We start from the raw sequence: 26791 nt of genomic DNA, 5'->3' as shown, positions 1-26791 counted from the left end.
TATCCAGGGCACACTCCATCACTCAGACATAATTTACAGATATCCAGGGGCACACTCTGTCACTCAGACATAATTTACAGATATCCAGAGGCACACTCCATCACTCAGACATCATTTACAGATATCCAGAGGCACACTCCATCACTCAGACATAATTACAGATATCCAGAGGCACACTCCATCACTCAGACATCATTTACAGATATCCAGGGCACACTCCATCACTCAGACATATTTACAGATATCCAGAGGCACACTCCAACTCAGACATCATTTACAGATATCCAGGGGCACACTCCATCACTCAGACATCATTTACAGATATCCAGGGGCACACTCCCACTCAGACATCATTTACAGATACCAGGGGCACACTCCATCACTCAGACATCATTTACAGATATCCAGGGGCACACTCCATCACTCAGACATCATTACAGATATCCAGGGGCACACTCCATCACTCAGACATCATTTACAGATAGCCAGAGGGCACACTCCATCACTCAGACATCATTTGACAGAATCCAGGGGCACACTCATCAATCAGACATCATTGACAGATATCCAGGGCACACTCCATCACTCAGACATAATTTACAGATATCCAGAGATACACTCCATCACTCAGACATAATTTACAGATATCCATAGGCACACTCCATCACTCAGACATCATTTACAGATATCCATAGGCACACTCCATCACTCAGACATCATTTACAGATATCCATAGGCACACTCCATCACTCACATCATTTACAGATATCCAAGGCACACTCCATCACTCAGACATCATTTACAGATATCCAGAGGCACACTCCATCACTCAGACATCATTTACAGATATCCAGGGCACACTCCATCACTCAGACATAATTTACAGATATCCAGGGGCACACAACAACACTCAGACATCATTTACAGATATCCAGGGGCACACTCCATCACTCGACATCATAATTACAGATATCCAGGGCACACTCCATCACTCAGACATCATTTACAGATATCCAGGGGCACACTCCATCACTCAGACATCAATTAGATATCCAAGGCACACTCCATCACTCAGACATAATTACAGATATCCAGGGCACACACTCCATCACTCAGACATAATTTACAGATATCCAGAGGCACACTCCATCACTCAGACATAATTTACAGATATCCAGGGCACCTCCATCACTCAGACATCATTTACAGATATCCAGGGGCACACTCCATCACTCAGACATCATTACAGATATCCAGAGGCACACTCCATCACTCAGACATAATTTACAGATATCCAGGGGCACACTCCATCACTCAGACATCATTTAGATATCCAGGGGCACACTCCATCACTCAGACATCATTTACAGATATCCAGAGGCACACTCCATCACTCAGACATCATTTACAGATAGCCAGGGGCACACTCCATCACTCACATCATTTACAGATATCCAGAGGCACACTCCATCACTCAGACATCATTTACAGATATCCAGGGCCACACTCCATCACTCAGACATCATTTAAGATATCCAGGGGCACACTCCATCACTCAGACATCATTTACAGATATCCAGGGGCACACTCCATCACTCTCATAATTTGCAGATATCCAGAGGCACACTCCATCAATCAGACATCATTTACAGATATCCAGGGGCACACTCCATCACTCAGACATCATTTACAGATATCCAGAGGCACACTCCATCACTCAGACATCATTTACAGATATCCAGAGGCACACTCCATCACTCAGACATCATTTACAGATATCCAGGGCACACTCCATCACTCAGACATAATTTACAGATATCCAGGGGCACACTCCATCACTCAGACATCATTTACAGATATCCAGGGGCACACTCCATCACTCAGACATCATTTACAGATATCCAGGGCACACTCCATCACTCAGACATCATTTACAGATATCCAGGGGCACACTCCATCACTCAGACATCATTGACAGATATCCAGGGGCACACTCCATCAATCAGACATCATTTACAGATATCCAGAGGCACACTCCATCACTCAGACATAATTTACAGATATCCAGAGACACGCTCCATCACATCACATAATTTCAGATATCCATAGGCACACTCCATCACTCAGACATCATTTACAGATATCCATAGGCACACTCCATCACTCAGACATCATTTACAGATATCCAGGCACACTCCATCACTCAGACATCATTTACAGATATCCAGAGGCACACTCCATCACTCAGACATCATTTACAGATATCCAGGCACACTCCATCACTCAGACATAATTTACAGATATCCAGGGGCACACTCCAACACTCCAACATAATTACAGATATCCAGGGCACAACATCACTCAGACATCATTTACAGATAGACAGGGGCACACTCCATCACTCAGACATCAATTACAGATATCCAGGGGCACACTCCATCACTCAGACATCATTTAGATATCCAGGGCACACTCCATCACTCAGACATCATTTACAGATATCCAGAGGCACACTCCATCACTCAGACATAATTTACATATATATTTAGATATCCAGGGGCACACTCCATCACTCAGACATAATTTACAGATATCCAGAGGCACACTCATCACAGACATAATTTACAGATACCAGGGCACACTCCATCACTCAGACATCATTATAGATATCCAGGGGCACACTCCATCACTCAGACATCATTTACAGATATCCAGAGGCACACTCCATCAATCAGACATCATTTACAGATATCAGGGGCACACTCCATCACTCAGACATCATTTACAGATATCCAGGCACACTCCATCACTCAGACATCATTACAGATATCCAGGGCACACTCCATCACTCAGACATCATTTACAGATATCCAGGGGCACACTCCATCACTCAGACATCATTTACAGATATCCAGGGGCACACTCCATCACTCAGACATAATTTACAGATATCCAGAGGCACACTCCATCACTCAGACATCATTTACAGATATCCAGGGCACACTCCATCACTCAGACATCATTTACAGATATCCAGGCACACTCCATCATCAGACATCATTTACAGATATCCAGGGGCACACTCTCATCACTCAGAATCATTTACAGATATCCAGGGGCACACTCCATCACTCAGACATAATTTACAGATATCCAGGGGCACACTCCATCACTCAGACATCATTTACAGATATCCAGGGGCACACTCCATCACTCAGACATCATTTACAGATATCCAGGGCACACTCCATCACTCAGACATCATTTACAGATATCCAGGGGCACACTCCATCACTCAGACATAATTTACAGATATCCAGGGGCACACTCCATCACTCAGACATCATTTACAGATATCCAGAGCACACTCCATCACTCAGACATCATTTACAGATATCCAGAGGCACACTCCATCACTCAGACATAATTTACAATCATGGGCAACTCTCTAAGACATCATTTATATCCAGAGGCACACTCCATCACTCAGACATAATTTACAGATATCCAGGGCACACTCCATCACTCAGACATCATTTACAGATATCCAGAGCACACTCCATCACTCAGACATCATTTACAGATTCCAGAGGCACACTCCATCACTCAGACATCATTTACAGATATCCAGGGGCACTCCCATCACTCAGACATATTTACAGATATCCAGGGGCACACTCACTCAGACATCATTTACAGATATCCAGGGGCACACTCCATCACTCAGACATCATGATACCAGGGCACACTCCATCACTCAGACATCATTTACAGATACCAGGGGCACACTCCATCACTCAGACATCATTTACAGATATCCAGGGGCACTCCATCACTCAGACATCATTTACAGATATCCAGGGCCACTCCATCACTCAGACATAATTTACAGATATCCAGGGCACACTCCATCACTCAGACATAATTTACAGATATCCAGGGCACACTCCATCACTCAGACATAATTTACAGATATCCAGGGCACACTCCATCACTCAGACATCATTTACAGATATCCAGAGGCACTCCATCACTCAGACATCATTTACAGATATCCAGAGGCACACTCCATCACTCAGACATCATTTACAGATATCCAGAGGCACACTCCATCACTCAGACATCATTTACAGATATCCAGGGCACACTCCATCACTCAGACATCAATTTACAGATATCCCAGGCACACTCCATCACTCAGACATCATTTACAGATATCCAGGGCACACTCCATCACTCAGACATCATTTACAGATATCCAGGGGCACACTCCATCACTCAGACATCATTTACAGATATCCAGGGGCACACTCCATCACTCAGACATCATTTACAGATATCCAGGGCACACTCCATCACTCAGACATCATTTACAGATATCCAGAGGCACACTCCATCACTCAGACATAATTTACAGATATCCAGGGGCACACTCCATCACTCAGACATCATTTACAGATATCCAGGGCACACTCCATCACTCAGACATAATTTACAGATATCCAGGGGCACACTCCATCACTCAGACATCATTTACAGATATCCAGAGGCACACTCCATCACTCAGACATAATTTACAGATATCCAGAGGCACACTCCATCACTCAGACATAATTTACAGATATCCAGGGGCACACTCCATCACTCAGACATCATTTACAGATATCCAGAGGCACACTCCATCACTCAGACATCATTTACAGATATCCAGAGGCACACTCCATCACTCAGACATCATTTACAGATATCCAGAGGCACACTCCATCACTCAGACATCATTTACAGATATCCAGGGGCACACTCCATCACTCAGACATCATTTACAGATATCCAGGGCACACTCCATCACTCAGACATCATTTACAGATATCCAGGGCACACTCCATCACTCAGACATCATTTACAGATATCCAGGGGCACACTCCATCACTCAGACATAATTTACAGATATCCAGAGGCACACTCCATCACTCAGACATCATTTAGATATCCAGGGGCACACTCCATCACTCAGACATCATTTACAGATATCCAGGGGCACACTCCATCACTCAGACATAATTTACAGATATCCAGAGGCACACTCCATCACTCAGACATCATTTACAGATATCCAGGGGCACACTCCATCACTCAGACATCATTTACAGATATCCAGGGGCACACTCCATCACTCAGACATCATTTACAGAATATCCAGAGGCACACTCCATCACTCAGACATCATTTACAGATATCCGGGGCACACTCCATCACTCAGACATCATTTACAGATATCCAGGGGCACACTCCATCACTCAGACATCATTTACAGATATCCAGAGGCACACTCCATCACTCAGACATCATTTACAGATATCCAGGGGCCACTCCATCACTCAGACATCATTACAGATATCCAGAGGCACACTCCATCACTCAGACATCATTTACAGATATCCAGAGGCACACTCCATCACTCAGACATCATTTACAGATATCCAGAGGCACACTCAACACTCAGACATAATTACAGATATCCGGGGCACACTCCATCACTCAGACATAATTTACAGATATCCAGGGGCACACTCCATCACTCAGACATATTTACAGATATCCAGGGCACACTCCATCACTCAGACATCATTTACAGATATCCAGGGCACACTCCATCACTCAGACATCATTACAGATATCCAGAGGCACACTCCATCACTCAGACATAATTTACAGATATCCAGAGGCACACTCCATCACTCAGACATCATTTACAGATATCCAGGGGCACACTCCATCACTCAGACATCATTTACAGATATCCAGAGGCACACTCCATCACTCAGACATCATTTACAGATATCCAGGGGCACACTCCATCACTCAGACATCATTTACAGATATCCAGGGGCACACTCCATCACTCAGACATCATTTACAGATATCCAGGGGCACACTCCATCACTCAGACATTATTACAGATATCCAGGGCACACTCCATCACTCAGACATCATTTACAGATATCCAGAGGCACACTCCATCACTCAGACATCATTTACAGATATCCAGAGGCACACTCCATCACTCAGACATCATTTACAGATATCCAGAGGCACACTCCATCACTCAGACATCATTACAGATATCCAGGGGCACACTCCATCACTCAGACATCATTTACAGATATCCAGAGGCACACTCCATCACTCAGACATCATTTACAGATATCCAAGGCACACTCCATCACTCAGACATCATTTACAGATATCCAGGGCACACTCCATCACTCAGACATATTTACAGATATCCAGGGGCACACTCCATCACTCAGACATCATTTACAGATATCCAGGGGCACACTCCATCACTCAGACATCATTTACAGATATCCAGGGGCACACTCCATCACTCAGACATCATTTACAGATATCCAGGGCACACTCCATCACTCAGACATCATTTACAGATATCCAGGGGCACACTCCATCATCAGACATCATTTACAGATATCCAGAGGCACACTCCATCACTCAGACATAATTTACAGATATCCAGAGGCACACTCCATCACTCAGACATAATTTACAGATATCCATAGGCACACTCCATCACTCAGACATCATTTACAGATATCCATAGGCACACTCCATCACTCAGACATCATTTACAGATATCCAGAGGCACACTCCATCACTCAGACATCATTTACAGATATCCAGAGGCACACTCCATCACTCAGACATCATTTACAGATATCCAGGCACACTCCATCACTCAGACATCATTTAGATATCCAGGGCACACTCCATCACTCAGACATAATTTACAGATATCCAGGGGCACACTCCACACTCAGACATCATTTACAGATATCCAGGGGCACACTCCATCACTCAGACATCATTACAGATATCCAGGGGCACACTCCATCACTCAGACATCATTTACAGATATCCAGGGGCACACTCCATCACTCAGACATCAATTACAGATATCCAGAGGCACACTCCATCACTCAGACATAATTTACAGATATCCAGGGGCACACTCCATCACTCAGACATCATTTACAGATATCCAGAGGCACACTCCATCACTCAGACATAATTTACAGATATCCAGGGCACACTCCATCACTCAGACATCATTTACAGATATCCAGGGCACACTCCATCACTCAGACATCAATTACAGATATCCAGAGGCACACTCCATCACTCAGACATCATTTACAGATATCCAGGGGCACACTCCATCACTCAGACATCATTTACAGATATCCAGGGGCACACTCCATCACTCAGACATCAATTACAGATATCCAGAGGCACACTCCATCACTCAGACATCATTTACAGATATCCAGGGGCACACTCCATCACTCAGACATCATTTACAGATATCCAGAGGCACACTCCATCACTCAGACATCATTTACAGATATCCAGGGCACACTCCATCACTCAGACATCATTTAAGATATCCAGGGGCACACTCCATCACTCAGACATCATTTACAGATATCCAGGGGCACACTCCATCACTCAGACAATTTACAGATATCCAGAGGCACACTCCATCAATCAGACATCATTTACAGATATCCAGGGGCACACTCCATCACTCAGACATCATTTACAGATATCCAGAGGCACACTCCATCACTCAGACATCATTTACAGATATCCAGGGGCACACTCCATCACTCAGACATCATTTACAGATATCCAGGGGCACACTCCATCACTCAGACATCATTTACAGATATCCAGGGGCACACTCCATCACTCAGACATCATTTACAGATATCCAGGGGCACACTCCATCACTCAGACATAATTTACAGATATCCAGAGGCACACTCCATCACTCAGACATCATTTACAGATATCCAGGGGCACACTCCATCACTCAGACATCATTTACAGATATCCAGGGCACACTCCATCACTCAGACATCATTTACAGATATCCAGGGCACACTCCATCACTCAGACATCATTTACAGATATCCAGAGACACTCCATCACTCAGACATCATTTACAGATATCCAGAGGCACACTCCATCACAGACATAATTTACAGATATCCAGAGGCACACTCCATCACTCAGACATAATTTACAGATATCCAGGGCACACTCCATCACTCAGACATCATTTACAGATATCCAGAGGGCACACTCCATCACTCAGACATCATTTACAGATATCCAGAGGCACACTCCATCACTCAGACATCATTTACAGATATCCAGGGCACACTCCATCACTCAGACATCATTTACAGATATCCAGAGGCACACTCCATCACTCAGACATCATTTACAGATATCCAGGGCACACTCCATCACTCAGACATCATTTACAGATATCCAGGGGCACACTCCATCACTCAGACATCATTTACAGATATCCAGGGGCACACTCCATCACTCAGACATCATTTACAGATATCCAGGGGCACACTCCATCACTCAGACATCATTTACAGATATCCAGAGGCACACTCCATCACTCAGACATATTTACAGATATCCAGGGGCACACTCCATCACTCAGACATATTTACAGATATCCAGGGGCACACTCCATCACTCAGACATAATTTACAGATATCCAGGGGCACACTCCATCACTCAGACATCATTTACAGATATCCAGAGGCACACTCCATCACTCAGACATCATTTACAGATATCCAGGGGCACACTCCATCACTCAGACATCATTTACAGATATCCAGAGGCACACTCCATCACTCAGACATCATTTACAGATATCCAGGGGCACACTCCATCACTCAGACATAATTTACAGATATCCAGAGGCACACTCCATCACTCAGACATCATTTACAGATATCCAGGGGCACACTCCATCACTCAGACATCATTTACAGATATCCAGGGGCACACTCCATCACTCAGACATCATTTACAGATATCCAGGGGCACACTCCATCACTCAGACATCATTTACAGATATCCAGGGCACACTCCATCACTCAGACATCATTTACAGATATCCAGAGGCACACTCCATCAATCAGACATCATTTACAGATATCCAGGGGCACACTCCATCACTCAGACATCATTTACAGATATCCAGGGCACACTCCATCACTCAGACATAATTTACAGATATCCAGGGGCACACTCCATCAATCAGACATCATTTACAGATATCCAGAGGCACACTCCATCACTCAGACATAATTTACAGATATCCAGAGACACTCCATCACTCAGACATAATTTACAGATATCCAGAGGCACACTCCATCACTCAGACATCATTTACAGATATCCAGAGGCACACTCCATCACTCAGACATCATTTACAGATATCCATAGGCACACTCCATCACTCAGACATCATTTACAGATATCCAGAGGCACACTCCATCACTCAGACATCATTTACAGATATCCAGAGGCACACTCCATCACTCAACATCATTTACAGCCAGGGGCACACTCCATCACTCAGACATCATTTACAGATATCCAGGGGCACACTCCATCACTCAGACATCATTTACAGATATCCAGGGCACACTCCATCACTCAGACATTATTTACAGATATCCAGGGCACACTCTGTCACTCAGACATAATTTACAGATATCCAGGGCACACTCCATCACTCAGACATCATTTTAGATATCCAGGGGCACACTCCATCACTCAGACATCATTTACAGATATCCAGGGGCACCTCCATCACTCAGACATAATTTACAGATATCCAGGGGCACTCTCCATCACTCAGACATCATTTACAGATATCCAGAGGCACACTCCATCACTCAGACATCATTTACAGATATCCAGAGGCACACTCCATCAATCAGACATAATTTACAGATATCCAGAGGCACACTCCATCACTCAGACATATTTACAGATATCCACGGGCACACTCCATCACTCAGACATCATTTACAGATATCCATAGGCACACTCCATCACTCAGACATCATTTACAGATATCCAGGGCACACTCCATCACTCAGACATCATTTACAGATATCCAGGGGCACTCTCCATCACTCAGACATAATTTACAGATATCCAGGGGCACACTCCATCACTCAGACATCATTTACAGATATCCAGGGGCACTCCATCACTCAGACATCATTTACAGATATCCAGGGGCACCTCCATCACTCAGACATCATTTACAGATATCCAGGGCACACTCCATCACTCAGACATCATTGACAGATATCCAGGGGCACACTCCATCAATCAGACATCATTTACAGATATCCAGGGGCACACTCCATCAATCAGACATCATTTACAGATATCCAGAGGCACACTCCATCACTCAGACATAATTTACAGATATCCAGAGATACGCTCCATTACTCAGACATAATTTTCAGATATCCATAGGCACACTCCATCACTCAGACATCATTTACAGATATCCATAGGCACACTCCATCACTCAGACATCATTTAAGATATCCATAGGCACACTCCATCACTCAGACATCATTTACAGATATCCAGAGGCACACTCCATCACTCAGACATCATTTACAGATATCCATAGGCACACTCCATCACTCAGACATCATTTACAGATATCCAGGGGCCACACTCAATCACTCAGACATAATTTAAGATATCCAGGGGCACATCCAACACTCCAACATAATTTACCGATATCCAGGGGCACACAACAACACTAAGACATCATTTACAGATAGACAGGGGCACACTCCATCAGTCAGACATCAATACAGATATTCCAGGGGCACACTCCATCACTCAGACATCATTTATAGATATCCAGGGGCACACTCCATCACTCAGACATCAATTACAGATATCCAGAGGCACACTCCATCAATCAGACATCATTTACAGATAGCCAGGGGCACCACACCATCACTCATACATAATTTTGCAGATATCCAGAGGCACACTCCATCAATCAGACATAATTTACAGATATCCAGGGGCACACTCCATCACTCAGACATCATTTATAGATATCCAGGGGCACACTCCATCACTCAGACATCAATTACCAGATATCCAGAGGCACCACTCCATCAATCAGACATCATTTACAGATAGTCCAGGGGCACACTCGTCACTCAGACATCATTTACAGATATCCAGAGGCACACTCCATCAATCAGACATCATTTACAGATAGCCAGGGGCACACTCCATCACTCAGACATCATTTACAGATATCCAGGGGCACACTCCATCACTCAGACATCATTTACAGATATCCAGGCACACTCCATCACTCAGACATATTTACAGATATCCAGGGCACACTCCATCACTCAGACATAATTTACAGATATCCAGAGGCACACTCCATCACTCAGACATCATTTACAGATATCCAGGGCACACTCCATCACTCAGATCATTTACAGATATCCAGGGGCACTCTCCATCACTCAGACATCATTTACAGATATCCAGAGGCACACTCCATCACTCAGACATCATTTACAGATATCCAGAGGCACACTCCATCATCAGACATAATTTACAGATATCCAGAGGCACACTCCATCACTCAGACATAATTACAGATATCCAGGGGCACACTCCATCACTCAGACATCATTTACAGATATCCAGAGGCACATTCCATCACTCAGACATCATTTACAGATATCCAGAGGCACACTCCATCACTCAGACATCATTTACAGATATCCAGGGGCACTCTCCATCACTCAGACATAATTTACAGATATCCAGGGCACACTCCATCACTCAGACATCATTACAGATATCCAGGGCACACTCCATCACTCAGACATCATTTACAGATATCCAGGGGCACACTCCATCACTCAGACATCATTTACAGATATCCAGAGGCACACTCCATCACTCAGACATAATTTACAGATATCCAGGGGCACACTCCATCACTCAGACATAATTACAGATATCCAGGGGCACACTCTATCACTCAGACATAATTTACAGATATCCAGAGGCACACTCCATCAATCAGACATCATTTACAGATATCCAGGCCACTCCATCACTCAGACATCATTTACAGATATCCATAGGCACACTCCATCACTCAGACATATTTACAGATATCCAGAGGCACACTCCATCACTCAGACATCATTTACAGATATCCAGGGGCACACTCCATCACTCAGACACATTTACAGATTACAGGGGCACACTCCATCACTCAGACATCATTTACAGATATCAGGGGCACACTCCATCACTCAGACATCATTTACAGATATCCATGGGCACACTCCATCACTCAGACATCATTACAGATATCCAGGGGCACACTCCATCACTCAGACATCATTTACAGATAGCCAGGGGCACACTCCATCACTCAGACATAATTTACAGATATCCAGGGGCACACTCCATCAATCAGACATCATTTACAGATATCCAGAGGCACACTCCATCACTCAGACATAATTTACAGATATCCAGAGGCACACTCCATCACTCAGACATCTTTACAGATATCCAGGGCACACTCCCACTCAGACATCATTTACAGATATCCAGAGGCACACTCCATCACTCAGACATCATTTACAGATATCCAGGGGCACACTCCATCACTCAGACATCATTACAGATATCCAGAGGCACACTCCATCACTCAGACATAATTTACAGATATCCAGAGGCACACTCCATCACTCAGACATCATTTACAGATATCCAGAGGCACACTCCATCACTCAGACATCATTTACAGATATCCAGAGGCACACTCCATCACTCAGACATCATTTACAGATATCCAGGGGCACACTCCATCACTCAGACATCATTTACAGATATCCAGGGGCACACTCCATCACTCAGACATCATTTACAGATATCCAGAAGCACACTCCATCACTCACTCATCCATTTACAGATATCCAGGGGCACACTCCATCACTCAGACATCATTTACAGATATCCAGAGGCACACTCCATCACTCAGACATAATTTACAGATATCCAGGGCACACTCCATCACTCAGACATAATTTACAGATATCCAGGGCACACTCCATCAATCAGACATCATTTACAGATACCAGAGGCACACTCCATCACTCAGACATAATTTACAGATATCCAGAGGCACACTCCATCACTCAGACATAATTTACAGATATCCAGAGGCACACTCCATCACTCAGACATCATTTACAGATATCCAAGGGCACACTCCATCACTCAGACATCATTTACGATATCCAGAGGCACACTCCATCACTCAGACATAATTTACAGATATCCAGAGATACTCTCCATCACTCAGACATATTTTTCAGATATCCATAGGCACACTCCATCACTCAGACTCATTTACAGATACCATAGGCACACTCCATCACTCAGACATCATTTACAGATATCCATAGGCACACTCCATCACTCAGACATCATTTACAGATATCCAGAGGCACACTCCATCACTCAGACATCATTTACAGATATCCAGGCACACTCCATCACTCAGACATCATTATACAGATATCCAGGGGCACACTCCATCACTCAGACATAATTATAGATATCCAGGGGCACACTCCAACACTCCAACATAATCCAAAAATCCTTTAAAACATTCTGGAGCTTCACACAGAACTTCTTCAAGGCTTTGGTCACTGGGTTCATGACAAGCCGAGCATAACATCCCTAAAATTGGCATAGGTGTCATTTTTGTTTAATATTCAGGGGGGTTATCATGTACAGTCTTAAACAGGTATTGTTCAGGCGCTTTATAAGGGGCCTTAACCAACCCAAACCGTGAGAAACAGTAACAGGTTGACCTGACACATGGTCACTTACTCAACCCCAACAACACCCCTGGGCATGCACCCTTCTACATGACATAGGGTCATAAATCATTACATAGGGTCATAAATCAGGCTTGGGTCATCAATCATTAACGGCCTGTCAAATGGACCCTTACTCAACCCATAGCCCCCACCTAACCAGGCTTGCCTGACCAGAAGACATGCACACGTCATCACTACATAGGGTTCACATAGAGTTCACATAGGTTCACATAGGGTCATCAATCAAAATTTTGACACGTGACATCTACTTTAATCTCTCTCCCGTCGATGTGGATAGAGGCGTGCTCCCTCTGCTGTTTCCTTAAGTCCAAGATCAGCTCCTTCGTTTTGTTGACCTTCAGGGAGAGGTTATTTTCCTGGCACCACTCCGCCAGGGCCTTTACCTCCTCCCTATAGGCTGCATCATTTGTGGATCTATTGGGTGGTATGCAAATTGAAGTGGGTCTAGGGTGTCAGGTAAGGTAGCGGTGATGGGGAGAGATTGAATATGTCCGTAAACACTCCAGGCAGCTGGAGGATGCGTCTAGGGATGCAGTCTGGGCCGGCAGCCTTGCGAGGGTTAACATGCCTAAATGTCTTACTCATGTCGGCCCACAGTCCTTGGGAGTGGGCCATGTCAGTGGCACTGTGTTATCCTCAAAGTAGATCAAGGTCTGGGGATCCATGATAATCAAACATTTCAATAAGCATTTCTCCACGGCTGGCCATGCTTTCCTTCTGGCTACCCCAACCCCGGCCAACAGCTCCGCACCCCCCGCAGCTACTTGCCCGAGCCTCCCCAGCTTCTCCTTCACCCAAATCCAGAAATCAGCTGGGCTAGATAATTTGGACCCTCTCTTTCTAAAATGATTCGCTGCCATTGTTGCAACTCCTATTACCAGTCTGTTCAACCTCTCTTTCGTGTCGTCCGAGATCCCTAAAGATTGGAAAGCTGCTGTGGTCATCCCCCTCTTCAAAGGGGGTGACACTCTAGACCCAAACTGTTATAGACCTATATCCATCCTGCCCTGCCTTTCTAAAGACTTCAAAAGCCAAGTTAATAAACAGATCACTGATCATTCCGAATCCCACCGTACCTTCTCCGCTGTGCAATCCGGTTTCCGAGCTGGTCATGGGTGCACCTCAGCCACGCTCAAGGTACTAAACGATATCCTAACCGCCATCGATAAGACAGTACTGTGCAGCCATTTTCATCGACCTGGCCAAGGCTTTTGACTCTGTCAATCACCGTATTCTTATCGGCAGACTCAATAGCCTTGGTTTCTCAAATGACTGCCTCGCCTGGTTCACCAACTACTTCGAAGACAGAGTTCAGTGTGTCAAATCGGAGGGCCTGTTGTCTGGACCTCTGGCAGTCTCTATGGGGGTTACCACTGGGTTAAATTTCAGGCCAACTCTTTTCTCTGTATATATCAACAATGTCGCTCTTTCTGCGGGTGATTCTCTGATCCACCTCAACGCAGACGACACCATTCTGTATACATCTGGCCCTTCTTTGGACACTGTGTTAACTAACCTCCAAACGAGCTTCAATGGCATAAAACACTCCTCCCGTGGCCTCCAACTGCTCTTAAACGCTAGTGAAACTAAATGCATTTTTCTCTACCGTTCGCTGCCTGCACCCGCCCGCCCGACTCGCATCACTACTCTGGACGGTTCTGACCTAGAATACGTGGACAACTACAAATACCTAGGTGTCTGGCTTGACTGTAAAACTCTCCTTCCAGACTCATATTAAACATCTCCAATCCAAAATCAAATCTAGAATCGGCTTTCTATTTCGCAAACAAAGCCTCCTTCACTCACGCTGCCAAATTTACCCTAGTAAAACTGACTATCCTACCGATCCTCAACTTCGGCGATGTCATCTACAAAATAGCTTCCAATACTTTACTCAGCAAACTGGATGCACTCTATCACAGTGCCATCTGTTGTTACCAAAACCCCTTATACCACCCACCACTGCGACCTGTATGCTCTAGTCGGCTGGCCCTCACTACATATTCGTCGCCAAACCCACTGGCTCCAGGTCATCTATAAGTCTATGCTAGGTAAAGCTCCGCCTTATCTCAGCTCACTGGTCATGATAACAACACCCACCCGTGGCACGCGCTCCAGCAGGTATATCTCACTGGTCATCCCCAAAGCCAACACCTCCTTTGGCCTTCTTTCCTTCCAGTTCTCTGCTGCCAGTGACTGGAACGAATTGCAAAAATCGTTGAAGCTGGAGACTTACATTTCCCTCACTAACATTAAACATCAGCTATCTGAGCAGCTAACCAATCACTGCAGCTGTACATAGTCCATCTGTAAATAGCCCACCCAATCTACCTACCTCATCCCCGTACTGTTTTTATTGATCTTTCTGCTATTTTGCACACCAGTTTCACTACTTGAACATCATCTGCTTGTCATCATCTGCTCATCTATCACTCCAGTGTTAATCTGCTAAATTGTAATTACTTTGCTACAATGGCCTATTTATTGTCTTACCTCCTCACGCCATTTGCACACACTGTATATAGACTTTCTTTTTTTTCTATTGCGTTATTGACTCTACGCTTGTTTATTTCATGTGTAACTCTGTGTTGCTGTTTGTGTCGCACTGCTTTGCTTTATCTTGGCCAGGTCGCAGTTGTAAATGAGAACTTGTTCTCAACTAGCTTACCTGGTTAAATAAAGGTGAAATATATAGATTTTTTAAAGGTGTTCAGCTTGTCCGGGAGCAAGACTGTGTTCGCGACGTGGTTGGTTTTCCCTTGTTAATCCGTGATTGTCTGTAGACCCTGCCACATACGTCTCAACTCTCTCTACTGCCATGCGGAGGGAATAACTACACTGTTTGTATTCAACCATATTCCCAGTACCAGTATCAATATCAATATTCAGCTACCAATATCAGCTGATGTACGAAGGGCTATATAAATACATATGATTTGATCAGTAGTGGTTTAGTTGTTGGAGTCATGGCTGTTTACTTTTTTTTTTTAAAGGAAGATCCATCCTGTGAATTCCGTCAGCAAAAAGGACACTTCTGAAGCACCAAATCAACTGACCACATTTCCATCCACAGTTATGAGAATAAAGTCTTATCGTAATTTTTTTTTATCACAACAGCTGTGATAGAAACAGGAAGTTTCGGTGTAATTTTATAATTTCCGACAGATCATTTGTCCATTCAACATGGTGGGATGTTTGTTATGGTACTGAACAAAAATATAACATGTAAAGTGTTGGTCCCATGTTTCATGAGCTGAAATAAAAGATCCCTGAAATGTTAACTTATTTCTCTCAAATGTTGTGTACAAATTTGTTTACATGTTAGTAAGCATTACACAGGTGCACCTGGGGCCCACTCAAATGTGCAGTTGTGCAACAACAACGCCAGAGATGTCTAAAGTTGAGGGAGCATGTAATTGACATGCTGACTGTAGGATTGTCCCCCAGAGCTGTTGCCAGAGAATTGAATGTTCATTTCTCTACCATAAGCCACATCCAACATCATTTTAGAGAATTGGACAGTACATCCAACCGGCCCCACAACCGCAGACCACGTGTAACCATGCCAGCCCAGGACCTCCACATCTGGCTTCTTCACCTGCGGGATCGTCTGAGGCTAATCACCCGGACAGCTGATGAAACTGAGGAGTATTTTTGTCTGTAATAAAGCCCTTTGGGTGGGGAAAAAACTCATTTTGCATGGCTGTGCCCTTGCCCAGTCATGTGAAATTTATAGATTAGGGCTTAATGAATTTATTTCAATTAACTGATTCTTATAGGAACTGTAACTCGGTAAAATAGAAATTATTGCATGTTGCATTTATATTTTTGTTCGGTATAATTATGCGGGAAATGGCGGTGGAGACAACTATCATATCGAAGTAAATTTGGAGCGATGATATGGTGTGATCCTCCCACTATGACTGGGGAAACCATGCAGTTTATTAGGCCAAAGAGTAAATAAATTATGAACTTCACAGGGTGGTGAAAGTGCACAGTGATGAGCTAGATGCTAATTTCCAATTAATATTTTAGGGTCTCATCCTGGTGACATGCTGACCGATGCTTGACAAATACAAATGTTCTGGCTCTTATCCATAATTATCTCGTCATGTAGACCAGACAACTCACACAGCCTAGCCGCATGGTACTGTCAATCTGCCAACTTCTGTCTGTAGTGTCCAAAGGTTTAGGCTACACACATACCTCTACGGAAACGCGAGACTCATGAACACATTGGTTGTTTTGCTCTAGGACACCCACAAGCCTCACAACTCATCTGAAGGTAGCCCGGTACTAGTAAAAAACTAAAAAAGTATATGGAAGTAGTTTAGTGCCCCAAAAAAAGTGGTTAAATATAGGTAAAAAAAATATACTCTACCATTCAAACATTTTAGAACTCCTATTCATTCAAGGATTTGTCTTTATTTTGACAATTTTCTACATTGTAGAATAATAGTGAAGACATCAGAACTGAAATAACACATATGGGATCATGTATTAAAGAATTTAAGTGTTAAACAAATCTAAACATATTTTATATTTGAGATTCTTCAAATAGCCACCCTTTGCCGGATGACAGCTTTGAACACTCTTGGCATTCTCTCAACCAGCTTCATGAGGTAGTCACCTGGAATGCATTTACATTAACAGGTGTGCCTTGTTAAAAGTTAATTTGTGGAATTTCTTTCCTTCTTAATGTATTTGATCCAATCAGTTGTGTTTTGACAAGGTAGGGGGGTATACAGAAGAACGTCTTTTAGCAAATAGGGCTAAGTCCATATTATGGCAAGAACAGCTCAAATAAGCATAGAGAAACGACAGTCCATCATTACTTTGTCATGAAAGTCAGTCAAAACCATCAAGCGCTATGATGAAACTGGCTCTCATGAGGACCACCACAGGAATGGAAGACTCAGAGTTACCTGTGCTGGAGAGGATAAGTTCTTTAGAGTTGCCAGCCTCTGAAATTGCAGCCCAAATAAATGCCTCACAGAGTTCAAGTAACAGACAAATCTCAACATCAACTGTTCAGAGACCATGTGAATCAGGCCTTCATGGTCAAATTACTGCAAAGAAACCATTACTAAAAGCACACCAATAAGAGACCTGCTTGGGCCAAGAAACACAAGCAATGGACATTAGACCGGTGGAAATTTGTCCTTTGGTCTGGAGTCCAAATTTGAGATTTTTTTGTTCTGCCGTGTCTTTGTGAGATGCAGTGTGGGTGAACGGATGATCCCCGCATGTGTATTTCCCACCATAAAGCATGGAGGTGGTGTTATGGTGTGGGGGTGTTTTGCTGGTGATGCAGTCTGTGATTTATTTAGAATTCAAAGTATACTTAACCAGCATGGCTACCACAGCATTCTGCAGCGACACACCATCCCATCTGGTTTGGACTTAGTGGGACTATCATTTCATTTTCACCTCCAGGCTGTGTAAGGGCTATTTTACCAAGGAGGAGAGTGGCGTGCTGCATCAAATGACCTGGCCTGCACAACCCCCCAAGCAAATTGAGATGGTTTGGGATGAGTTGGACCGCAGAGTAAAGGAAAAGCAGCCAACAAGTGCTCAGCATATGTGGGAACTCTTTCAAGACCATGGAAAAGCATTACAGATTAAGCTGGTTGGAGAGAATGCCAAGAGTGTGGAAAGCTGTCAAAAGCAGAGTGGCTATTTGAAAGAATTTCTAAAATAAAATAGATGTAGATTTGTTTAACACTTTTTTGGTTACATGATTCCATGTGTGTTATTTCAGTCAATTTCTTCGCTATTATTCTACAATGTAGAAAACAGTCAAAATAAAAACCTTTGAATGAGTAGGTGTTCTATAACTTTTGACCGGTAGTGTACATTTTCTTATCTCTTGATTAATTTCAGTTTTTCCATGTATGAATCGGTTGTTAAATTAATTTCTATGGGCTAATACACTACATGACCAAGAGTATGTGTACACCTGCTCATCTAACATCTCATTCTAAAATCATGGGCATTGATATGGAGTTGGTCCTCCCTTTGCTGCTATAATAGCTTTCACTCTTCTGGGAAGGCTTTCCACTAGATGTTGCAACATTGCTGCGGGGACTTGCTTCCATTCAGCCACAAGACCATTAGTTGGGCACGGATGTTGGGAAATTAGGACTGGCTCGCAGTCAGCATTCCAATTCATCCCAAATGTGTTCGATGGGGTTGAGGTCTGGGCTCTCTGCAGGCCAGTCAAGTTCTTCCACACCAATCTTGACAAACCATTGCTGTATGGACCTCGCTTTGTGCACAGGGGCTGTTTTCATGCTGAAACAGGAAAGGGCCTTCCGCAAACTGTTGCCACAAAGTTGGAAGCACAGAATTGTCTAGAATGTCAGTGAATGCTGTAGCGGTAAGATTTCCCTAAACTGGAACTAAGGGGCCTAGCCCAACCATGAAAAAGAGCCCCATCCTCCTGGCATCCGCCAAGCCCATTTGTCCGTCAGACTTCCAGATGAAGAGCGATTCATTACTCCAGAGAACGTGTTTCCACTGCTCCAGAGTCCAATGGAGGAAAGCTTTACACCACTCCAGCCAACGCTTGGCATTGCGCATGGTTATCTTAGACTTGTATGCGGCCATGGAAACACCATTCCACTTCACAATAAGAGCACTTAAGCTGACCGGGGCAGCTGTAGCAGGGCAGAAATGTTACTTGTTGGAAAGGTGGCACATTGGATGTCACTGAACTCTTCAGTAAAGGCCATTCTACCGCTAATGTGTGTATTTTACACCTGTCAGAAAAGAGTGTGGGCGAAATAGCCAAATTTGTAGGGGTGACCACCTGCACACAAGGCCAAAATCAATGTTTCATAATTTTTTTTTATCCCTAAAGGGGTCGTAAACTCAAATCACAAGCTAAATGATCCTTGGTATGACCATCTTAAAACCAATTCCATATGTTAGTTTATTAGAACCTGCCATCATGACTTAACGGATTAACGGATATTAATGCTGCAGTAGTTTGTGTCGGGGGACTAGGGTCAGTGTGTTATATCTGGAGTACTTCTCCTGTCCTATTCGGTGTCCTATGTGAATCTAAGTGTGCGTTCTCTAATTCTCTCCTCTCTCGGGGGACCTGAGCCCTAGGACCATGCCCCAGGATTACCTGACATGATGACTCCTTGCTGTCCCCAGTCCATCTGACTGTGCTGCTGCTCCAGTTTCAACTGTTCTGCGTTATTATACGACCATGCTGGTCATTTATGAACATTTGAACATCTTGGCCATGTTCTGTTATAATCTCCACCCGGCACAGCCAGAAGAGGACTAGCCACCCCACATAGCCTGGTTCCTCTAGGTTTCTTCTGAGGTTTTGGCCTTTCTAGGGAGTTTTTCCTAGCCACCGTGCTTCTACACCTGCATTGCTTGCGGTTTGGAGTTTTAGGCTGGGTTTCTGTACAGCACTTTGAGATATCAGCTGATGTACGAAGGGCTATATAAATAAATTTGATTTGAACGGATCTCATTGACGGTAAGACTATCGCAACTGGGGTCTCAGCCATCACTCTTCCCATCTGTACCACATTCAGTCTCCATCTCAGACCAGCTCTGGCACTAATTAATCTGGACAAGGAAGATCCTCAAACTTGTCAGAAGTTTCACATTTCTCTCCGATGATCATATGGTTAACTGTTGTGAACTCAAATTCATGTTTACAGTCACAGTACCCCATCAACACTTCACATTCTGGGAGCGCCGAGTAAGACTCAGAATATTACCCAGGTAGCAGTATAAGGTTTAATACAGTATACTTTACTGGAAGGGCCACTGTGGCATTAAGGCAGGGGTGTAAAACTGAATTGGAAGGCATGAGTCTGCTGGTTGTAATTTCCTTTCAATTAGTAGCCAATAAAGACCTCTACAACCAGGTGAGGAAAGTTCCTAAATGACCTTGATCAAGGCCTATTTGGTTTTTTCCTTAAGATGCACAAGAAACCTACAGATTTGTTCCCAGATCTTTGCACTTTTGCCATTGTCAAGCAAAACAGGTTTAGCAATGACAAAAAGGCAAACAAATTGTGCTCTATTACACTGGGGCACTCACATTGGGTCATGTCTTTGCTGTCAACCTAGACCAGGGCATTTCTTTGTTAATTTAGTTGCTATATGTAATCTTGATATAACATTTAGGAACATCACCCAACCATGAATGACAAGGCCAAAGGAAGTAACTTGCATTGTAATTTATTGTGGTTTAACAGATTCTTTCCACAGCATGAAGCATACAAAATTCTAGGGCCATTCACACATCGATTTGCAGTATGGCAGTGACAGAAACCCCAAACAGTCTATTGACCCAAGTCCATTAAACATTATATGCCCACAAGTCAAATGCATTGACATGCTGTGTTAGGCCAATATTAATAAAAACCGACCACTGCATTTCAGAAGCCTACGCATATCTGAGATGACCGACTCCCAACACAAACCACATCAATATTGTTCATAGGGTGTGACAGTACACCCAAGGTCAAAAACACCTGTTTTCTTGGCAGGCCTCTTCCTCTGACCATTGGTCTGGGCCCTTGGAGTAATGGGGGGCATCTGAGGACACCAGGGCCCCACCAGACAATTGAGGGACATGTTGTGGACCAGGTAGTCCAGGATGGCATCCAGAGAACCACTCACTTTGCCCTGAGGTCTGATGCCCAGGTGGGGGTCAGTGGAACTAAAGTTGTTTAAGATCTGTGAGGCAGAAAGCAGCACACACACAGCCTGCTGCTGGAGGTAGCGGGGGAGATTTTGTAGGCTGCAGGCCAGGGTCAGACAGTTTCTCTGCAGCTGGTGACTCACACTGGGAGAGACATTCAGGCAGTGGATAACCACCCGCTGGAGAAACAGAGGTTATGTACTGCTTTATATATGGTACTCTGCTGAACCATGCAAGCAAACACAACCAATGCTTGGTCTGGGAAAAGCAACAGCATGGTTGAGCACAATTCTGTTTTATTTAACATGTTAATTCAGGTACTGAAATGTTTTCAGTAAGGATTTCTCAATTAGCCACTTGAATATGAGCCAATTTCTAGGGAAAGAATTTGAGAACCCCTAGAGCAAGCTTGTAACAGTAATAATCTTAACAGCTTTTAAGACCCACTTCCACCAACAGTACATTAGTAAATAGATTTGATAATACCTCGGTCTCCTTGTCTTCCTTCTCTTGAACGTTACTAGTCCATTCCACCAAGGCGCCAAGATTGTCCTGCACACATTAATTCCATCAGAAGCATAATGGACATTGGACTCAAAGTAGCATTTCTATTCCAAGAACATGGATTATACTGAACACAATTTCAAAGATAACAGAGTTAATATAAAGGTAGTCAGTCAATTGATATAAATTCATTATTCCCTAATCCATGACATATGCATCTGTTGGGCACAGATATCTTAAACAGGTAGGGGGTGTAACAGAAAACCAGTCAGTATCTAGTGACCACCAGCCTTATGCAGCACAACATCTCCTTCACAGAGTTGATCAAATAGTTTGTGGCCTGTGGAATGTTGCCCCACTTCAATGGCTGTGCGAAGTTGCTGGATATTGGCGGGAACTGGAGCATGCTGCCATACACGTTGATCCAGAGCATCCAAACATGCTCAATGGGTGACATGTCTGGTGAGTATGCAGGCCATGGAAGAACTGGGACATTTAGCTTCCAGGAAGTGTACAGAGCCTTGCGACATGGGGCCGTGCAGTATCATGAGGTGATGGCGGTGGGCCTCGGGATCTCGTCATGTATCTGCATTCAAGTTGCCATCAATAAAACGAAATTGCGTTCGTTTTCTGTAACTTATGCCTGCTCATACCATAACCCCACAGCCACCATGGGACGCACTGTTCACAACATTGACACCAGCAAACCAAATCAAACCAGGACCCCAAACTGACCTGAAACTATTAGGCTACCAAATCCTATCAGTGGGTCCCTCTCCCAAATGGACTTCTAGAGAAACTGGTTTAAGCATCTACCAGGCTTATTACCAAGTGCATGGTGTGCTGAAGCAAGTTGAGGGATTTCTGACAGCAGACTTTGACAAAGCGCATCTTCTCCTCTGCCTGGTGGTATGCTCGTCTACACAGCTTGATCGTGAGGGAAACCAGTCGGACAGGAGAGCTGGGCCTGGCGGCGGCAACAACGTCAAAGCCCTTCACAGTCTTGACCTCGTCTTCTAAAGACAGAAGAGTAAGTGTGATGAGAGATTAGAAGAGAACACAGCTTTCAGTTGCCTTTCATTTGTGTCAGTATAAGTTTCCAGAGGCCTTGGAAAACCATAGTTAAGATGCAAAACATTGTTGAGTACACTTTGATATGCTGGTGTAAATAGCCCCTCATTTCCATTACGAAATATTTCGCTACGGTGTGCCACTAATGCATACACCCCAGCATTAGCATCACTCACCCATCTCTTCATCGGTCGGAGGAAGGGCTTGGTCCACCAGGGTTTCTGACAGGCTCAGTGCATTTTTCAGTCCCATACTAACCAGCTGGACAGCAGGTTCCAGGGACACAATGTTGGCTCTCCCACCACTTGCTCCTTTTGTCATCGCAACCATGCCAGTCAGGGTGTAATACATGCAGTTCTTTGCTCCGTAGACAGCAATGACTACAGCATCTTTGGCCTCCATCATTATATTCTTCACATCTGAAACAATCTGGGTGATAATGATAAACAGAAATAGTTCTTACAATAATATAAAAATATATTTGTCACAAAGGACAGCCAATAGAGGATTGGGACATATTTGAAGATTGAATTCACCTGCTGTGAAGGCTGTTGAAGCACTGGCAAAGTACTCTCAAGCTTATCCAGGCCTTTGCATGCAAGATCATTCACAACAGAAACTGTGGGAGCACAGCATAGGGGTTGGATTTGGTGAGAGAATTGTCACAGTTCAAGCCCTGGTTTGGCCCAAAGTGATTCCATAAGTGGAAAAACTTGAAAGGTGACAGAGCATCAAAGTACTTACTTTGGGGCTCCAGCTTAATGATGATGGGGGTGGCACTGTTACAGGCTACGGAGGATAAGGTCGTCACACTAATCTCCACCACTTTACACAACGATCGGATGTAGGGGTGGTTGTGCTTGGTGTCACAATACAAGACAGATACGAGTGCACACGCTGAACTAACTATGGGGAGGTTAGCCAAACGAAAGACCACATTCTGTCAAGGAACAAACCAAAAATTGTAACCACAAGTCATGACTAATAAAAATACCTATGACCAATGCAAAAAACACTTTCACTGGGTATGGCTACTTTAAATCGTCAGTGCTCTCACTAACATTAAGCAAGCAATTAATATAGCTAGAACATGGTTGAGTAGTAGGAATACAAAGCATAGGGAACATGTGCTGTCTAGGCCTAGTGGCTGGGGACAAGAATGTAAATTTAACCAACCTGACTCGAGTTAAGATTCCCAGGCATCATATTTGGCCCTATTAGATTAGGTGATTTAAATGTATATAATTTTACAATACATTTCATTTCAAATTTACATGAGAAAAGGAGATGGTTCAAAGTATAACTGTATCGCATATGCTACCTGAGAAATGACATTTTGCTTTATAAATTATAGCTTTGTCTATTCACCTGCCAAACTTTTACCTGCATGTTCTTCGTAAAACCACATTCTTTCTTGCGATGTCCCTTGCACCATGGCGTAATGACGATAGAATTGGTCAGCAAAAAATAATATGTTAAGGCTAATCGCAAAGAAACCGCAAACAGGATGGATCTCTATAGTATGAAGTAGTGTCCTCTCCTTTGCCTTATCGGTCCTATGAATGAAATGCGACAGGTGAAACCCAATTCCTGATATATATTCATTAGGCTATTGCGTCACCTGTTGTTTCACCCCATAATTAGTGACTATGAATCAGTGTAGACGAGGAAAGGAAGACGTTTGAGATGCGCGCGCATGCACACAAGCGGTGTCAATTACACTTTGAAGGATAACTGTGTGTGTTTGTTTTTTGCTTGACACTTAAATGATCAATCAGATGGTGTAAACATGATGACCCAGTGCTTATGCCAGATCTGCGCCTGCAGATAAGATTTTTTTTCAAGTAGCCTTTTGCCGAAAAAGTGTAGGCTTCGTGGTAGGCTAGCTATCAACTTTGGCAAATTACAATTCTGTGTCGTGGAACGAGTAAATTGTTTACTATTGTCATGCCGTTAAATGTACATTTACATCCATAAAGAATAATTTTCTAATTGCATAATTTCCTAGGAGTGACATCACTTCCTAACACAGCCTAATCACGGCTACAGCTGATAATTGTTTTTACAATCGTAGTCCAATTAGAATTTTGTTATTGTTATGTTATTGTTCATATTCTTTGGTTATTAGGTTTACTCATTAAATTGTTGGGAGCATGTGTGTGTCTTTCTTTATTTTCATACTTATTCATGTTCTTGTCAAATTGCAAAGATTATTTTTTTCTTGCAGTCGGCATTAATGTCCATATCCCCTGTCCATATCCCCTGCTGTCATCCCCACCTCCCGCTCTGTCTGACTCAGCGTGTGTGCACACAGATTACAGTGACAAGTTCCACTTTACAGGAACTTTGGCTCCTCAGGCGTCCAAAAAAGTTAACAATGAGTTCAAGCCGTTGGATGGTGACATGTCCAATACCACCACCTTCAGGTTAGTTTGTCAATTTATTCGGTCTACACAGTAAAAGCTATAGTGTTCATTTTGTAGTCCCTTGCCATATGGAATCATGCCAAAACCACTTCCATGGAAGGCACTACACTCAATTGGCACAAGGAGTATGTACTCCTTATACATTCAGGGTCTGGAATGAGTTTGTGTGCTGTCTTGCAGAAGGGGTATGGTGCGGCATCCATGCTGTATGTAGGCCTAAATTCATCGAACCACCTTCCTCTCCCAGTACACTGCCAAGAATGCCCACCAGTATG

General features: G+C 43.8%; 1 protein-coding gene across 3 annotated transcripts; it reads right to left on the bottom strand.

Annotated features, from left to right (window-relative positions):
• Positions 1–22032: 22032 nt before the first annotated feature.
• On the bottom strand, positions 22033–25782 carry LOC109900405 (perilipin-2). Of its 3 annotated transcripts, none has more exons than XM_020496095.2 (8): positions 25474–25782; positions 25267–25304; positions 24835–25030; positions 24627–24709; positions 24267–24519; positions 23848–24035; positions 23002–23067; positions 22033–22694 (listed from the first exon to the last, which is right to left on the bottom strand). In XM_020496095.2, the coding sequence occupies exons 1-8, from the start codon at positions 25523–25525 to the stop codon at positions 22299–22301; spliced, it is 1272 nt and encodes a 423-aa protein (XP_020351684.2). In that variant the 5' UTR covers positions 25526–25782; the 3' UTR covers positions 22033–22298. The 3 variants fall into 3 exon arrangements, with proteins under 3 accessions (XP_020351684.2, XP_031693443.1, XP_031693444.1); XM_031837583.1 differs by having other exon boundaries at positions 22034–22694; positions 25459–25655; XM_031837584.1 differs by lacking the exon at positions 25267–25304 and having other exon boundaries at positions 22034–22694; positions 25474–25661.
• Positions 25783–26791: the final 1009 nt, after the last annotated feature.

This window comes from Oncorhynchus kisutch, linkage group LG12 (assembly GCF_002021735.2).
Source record: "Oncorhynchus kisutch isolate 150728-3 linkage group LG12, Okis_V2, whole genome shotgun sequence".
In the NCBI taxonomy this organism is placed as follows: domain Eukaryota; kingdom Metazoa; phylum Chordata; class Actinopteri; order Salmoniformes; family Salmonidae; genus Oncorhynchus; species Oncorhynchus kisutch.
The sequence above is the reverse complement of the archived record's forward strand: the minus strand, read 5'-3'. Positions and strand labels throughout refer to the sequence as shown.

What these genes read in the sequence shown, in the direction of transcription:
- LOC109900405 (XM_031837583.1), bottom strand. Translation starts at nt 25,525, where the DNA reads ATGGTGCAAGGGACATCGCAAGAAAGAATGTGGTTTTACGAAGAACAT. An exon ending in CATTAAGCTGGAGCCCCAAA is followed by an intron (nt 24,710 to 24,834) that starts GTAAGTACTTTG and finishes GTGCTCCCACAG; the next exon opens with TTTCTGTTGTGAATGATCTT. An exon ending in TTCAACAGCCTTCACAGCAG is followed by an intron (nt 24,520 to 24,626) that starts GTGAATTCAATC and finishes ATTATCACCCAG; the next exon opens with ATTGTTTCAGATGTGAAGAA.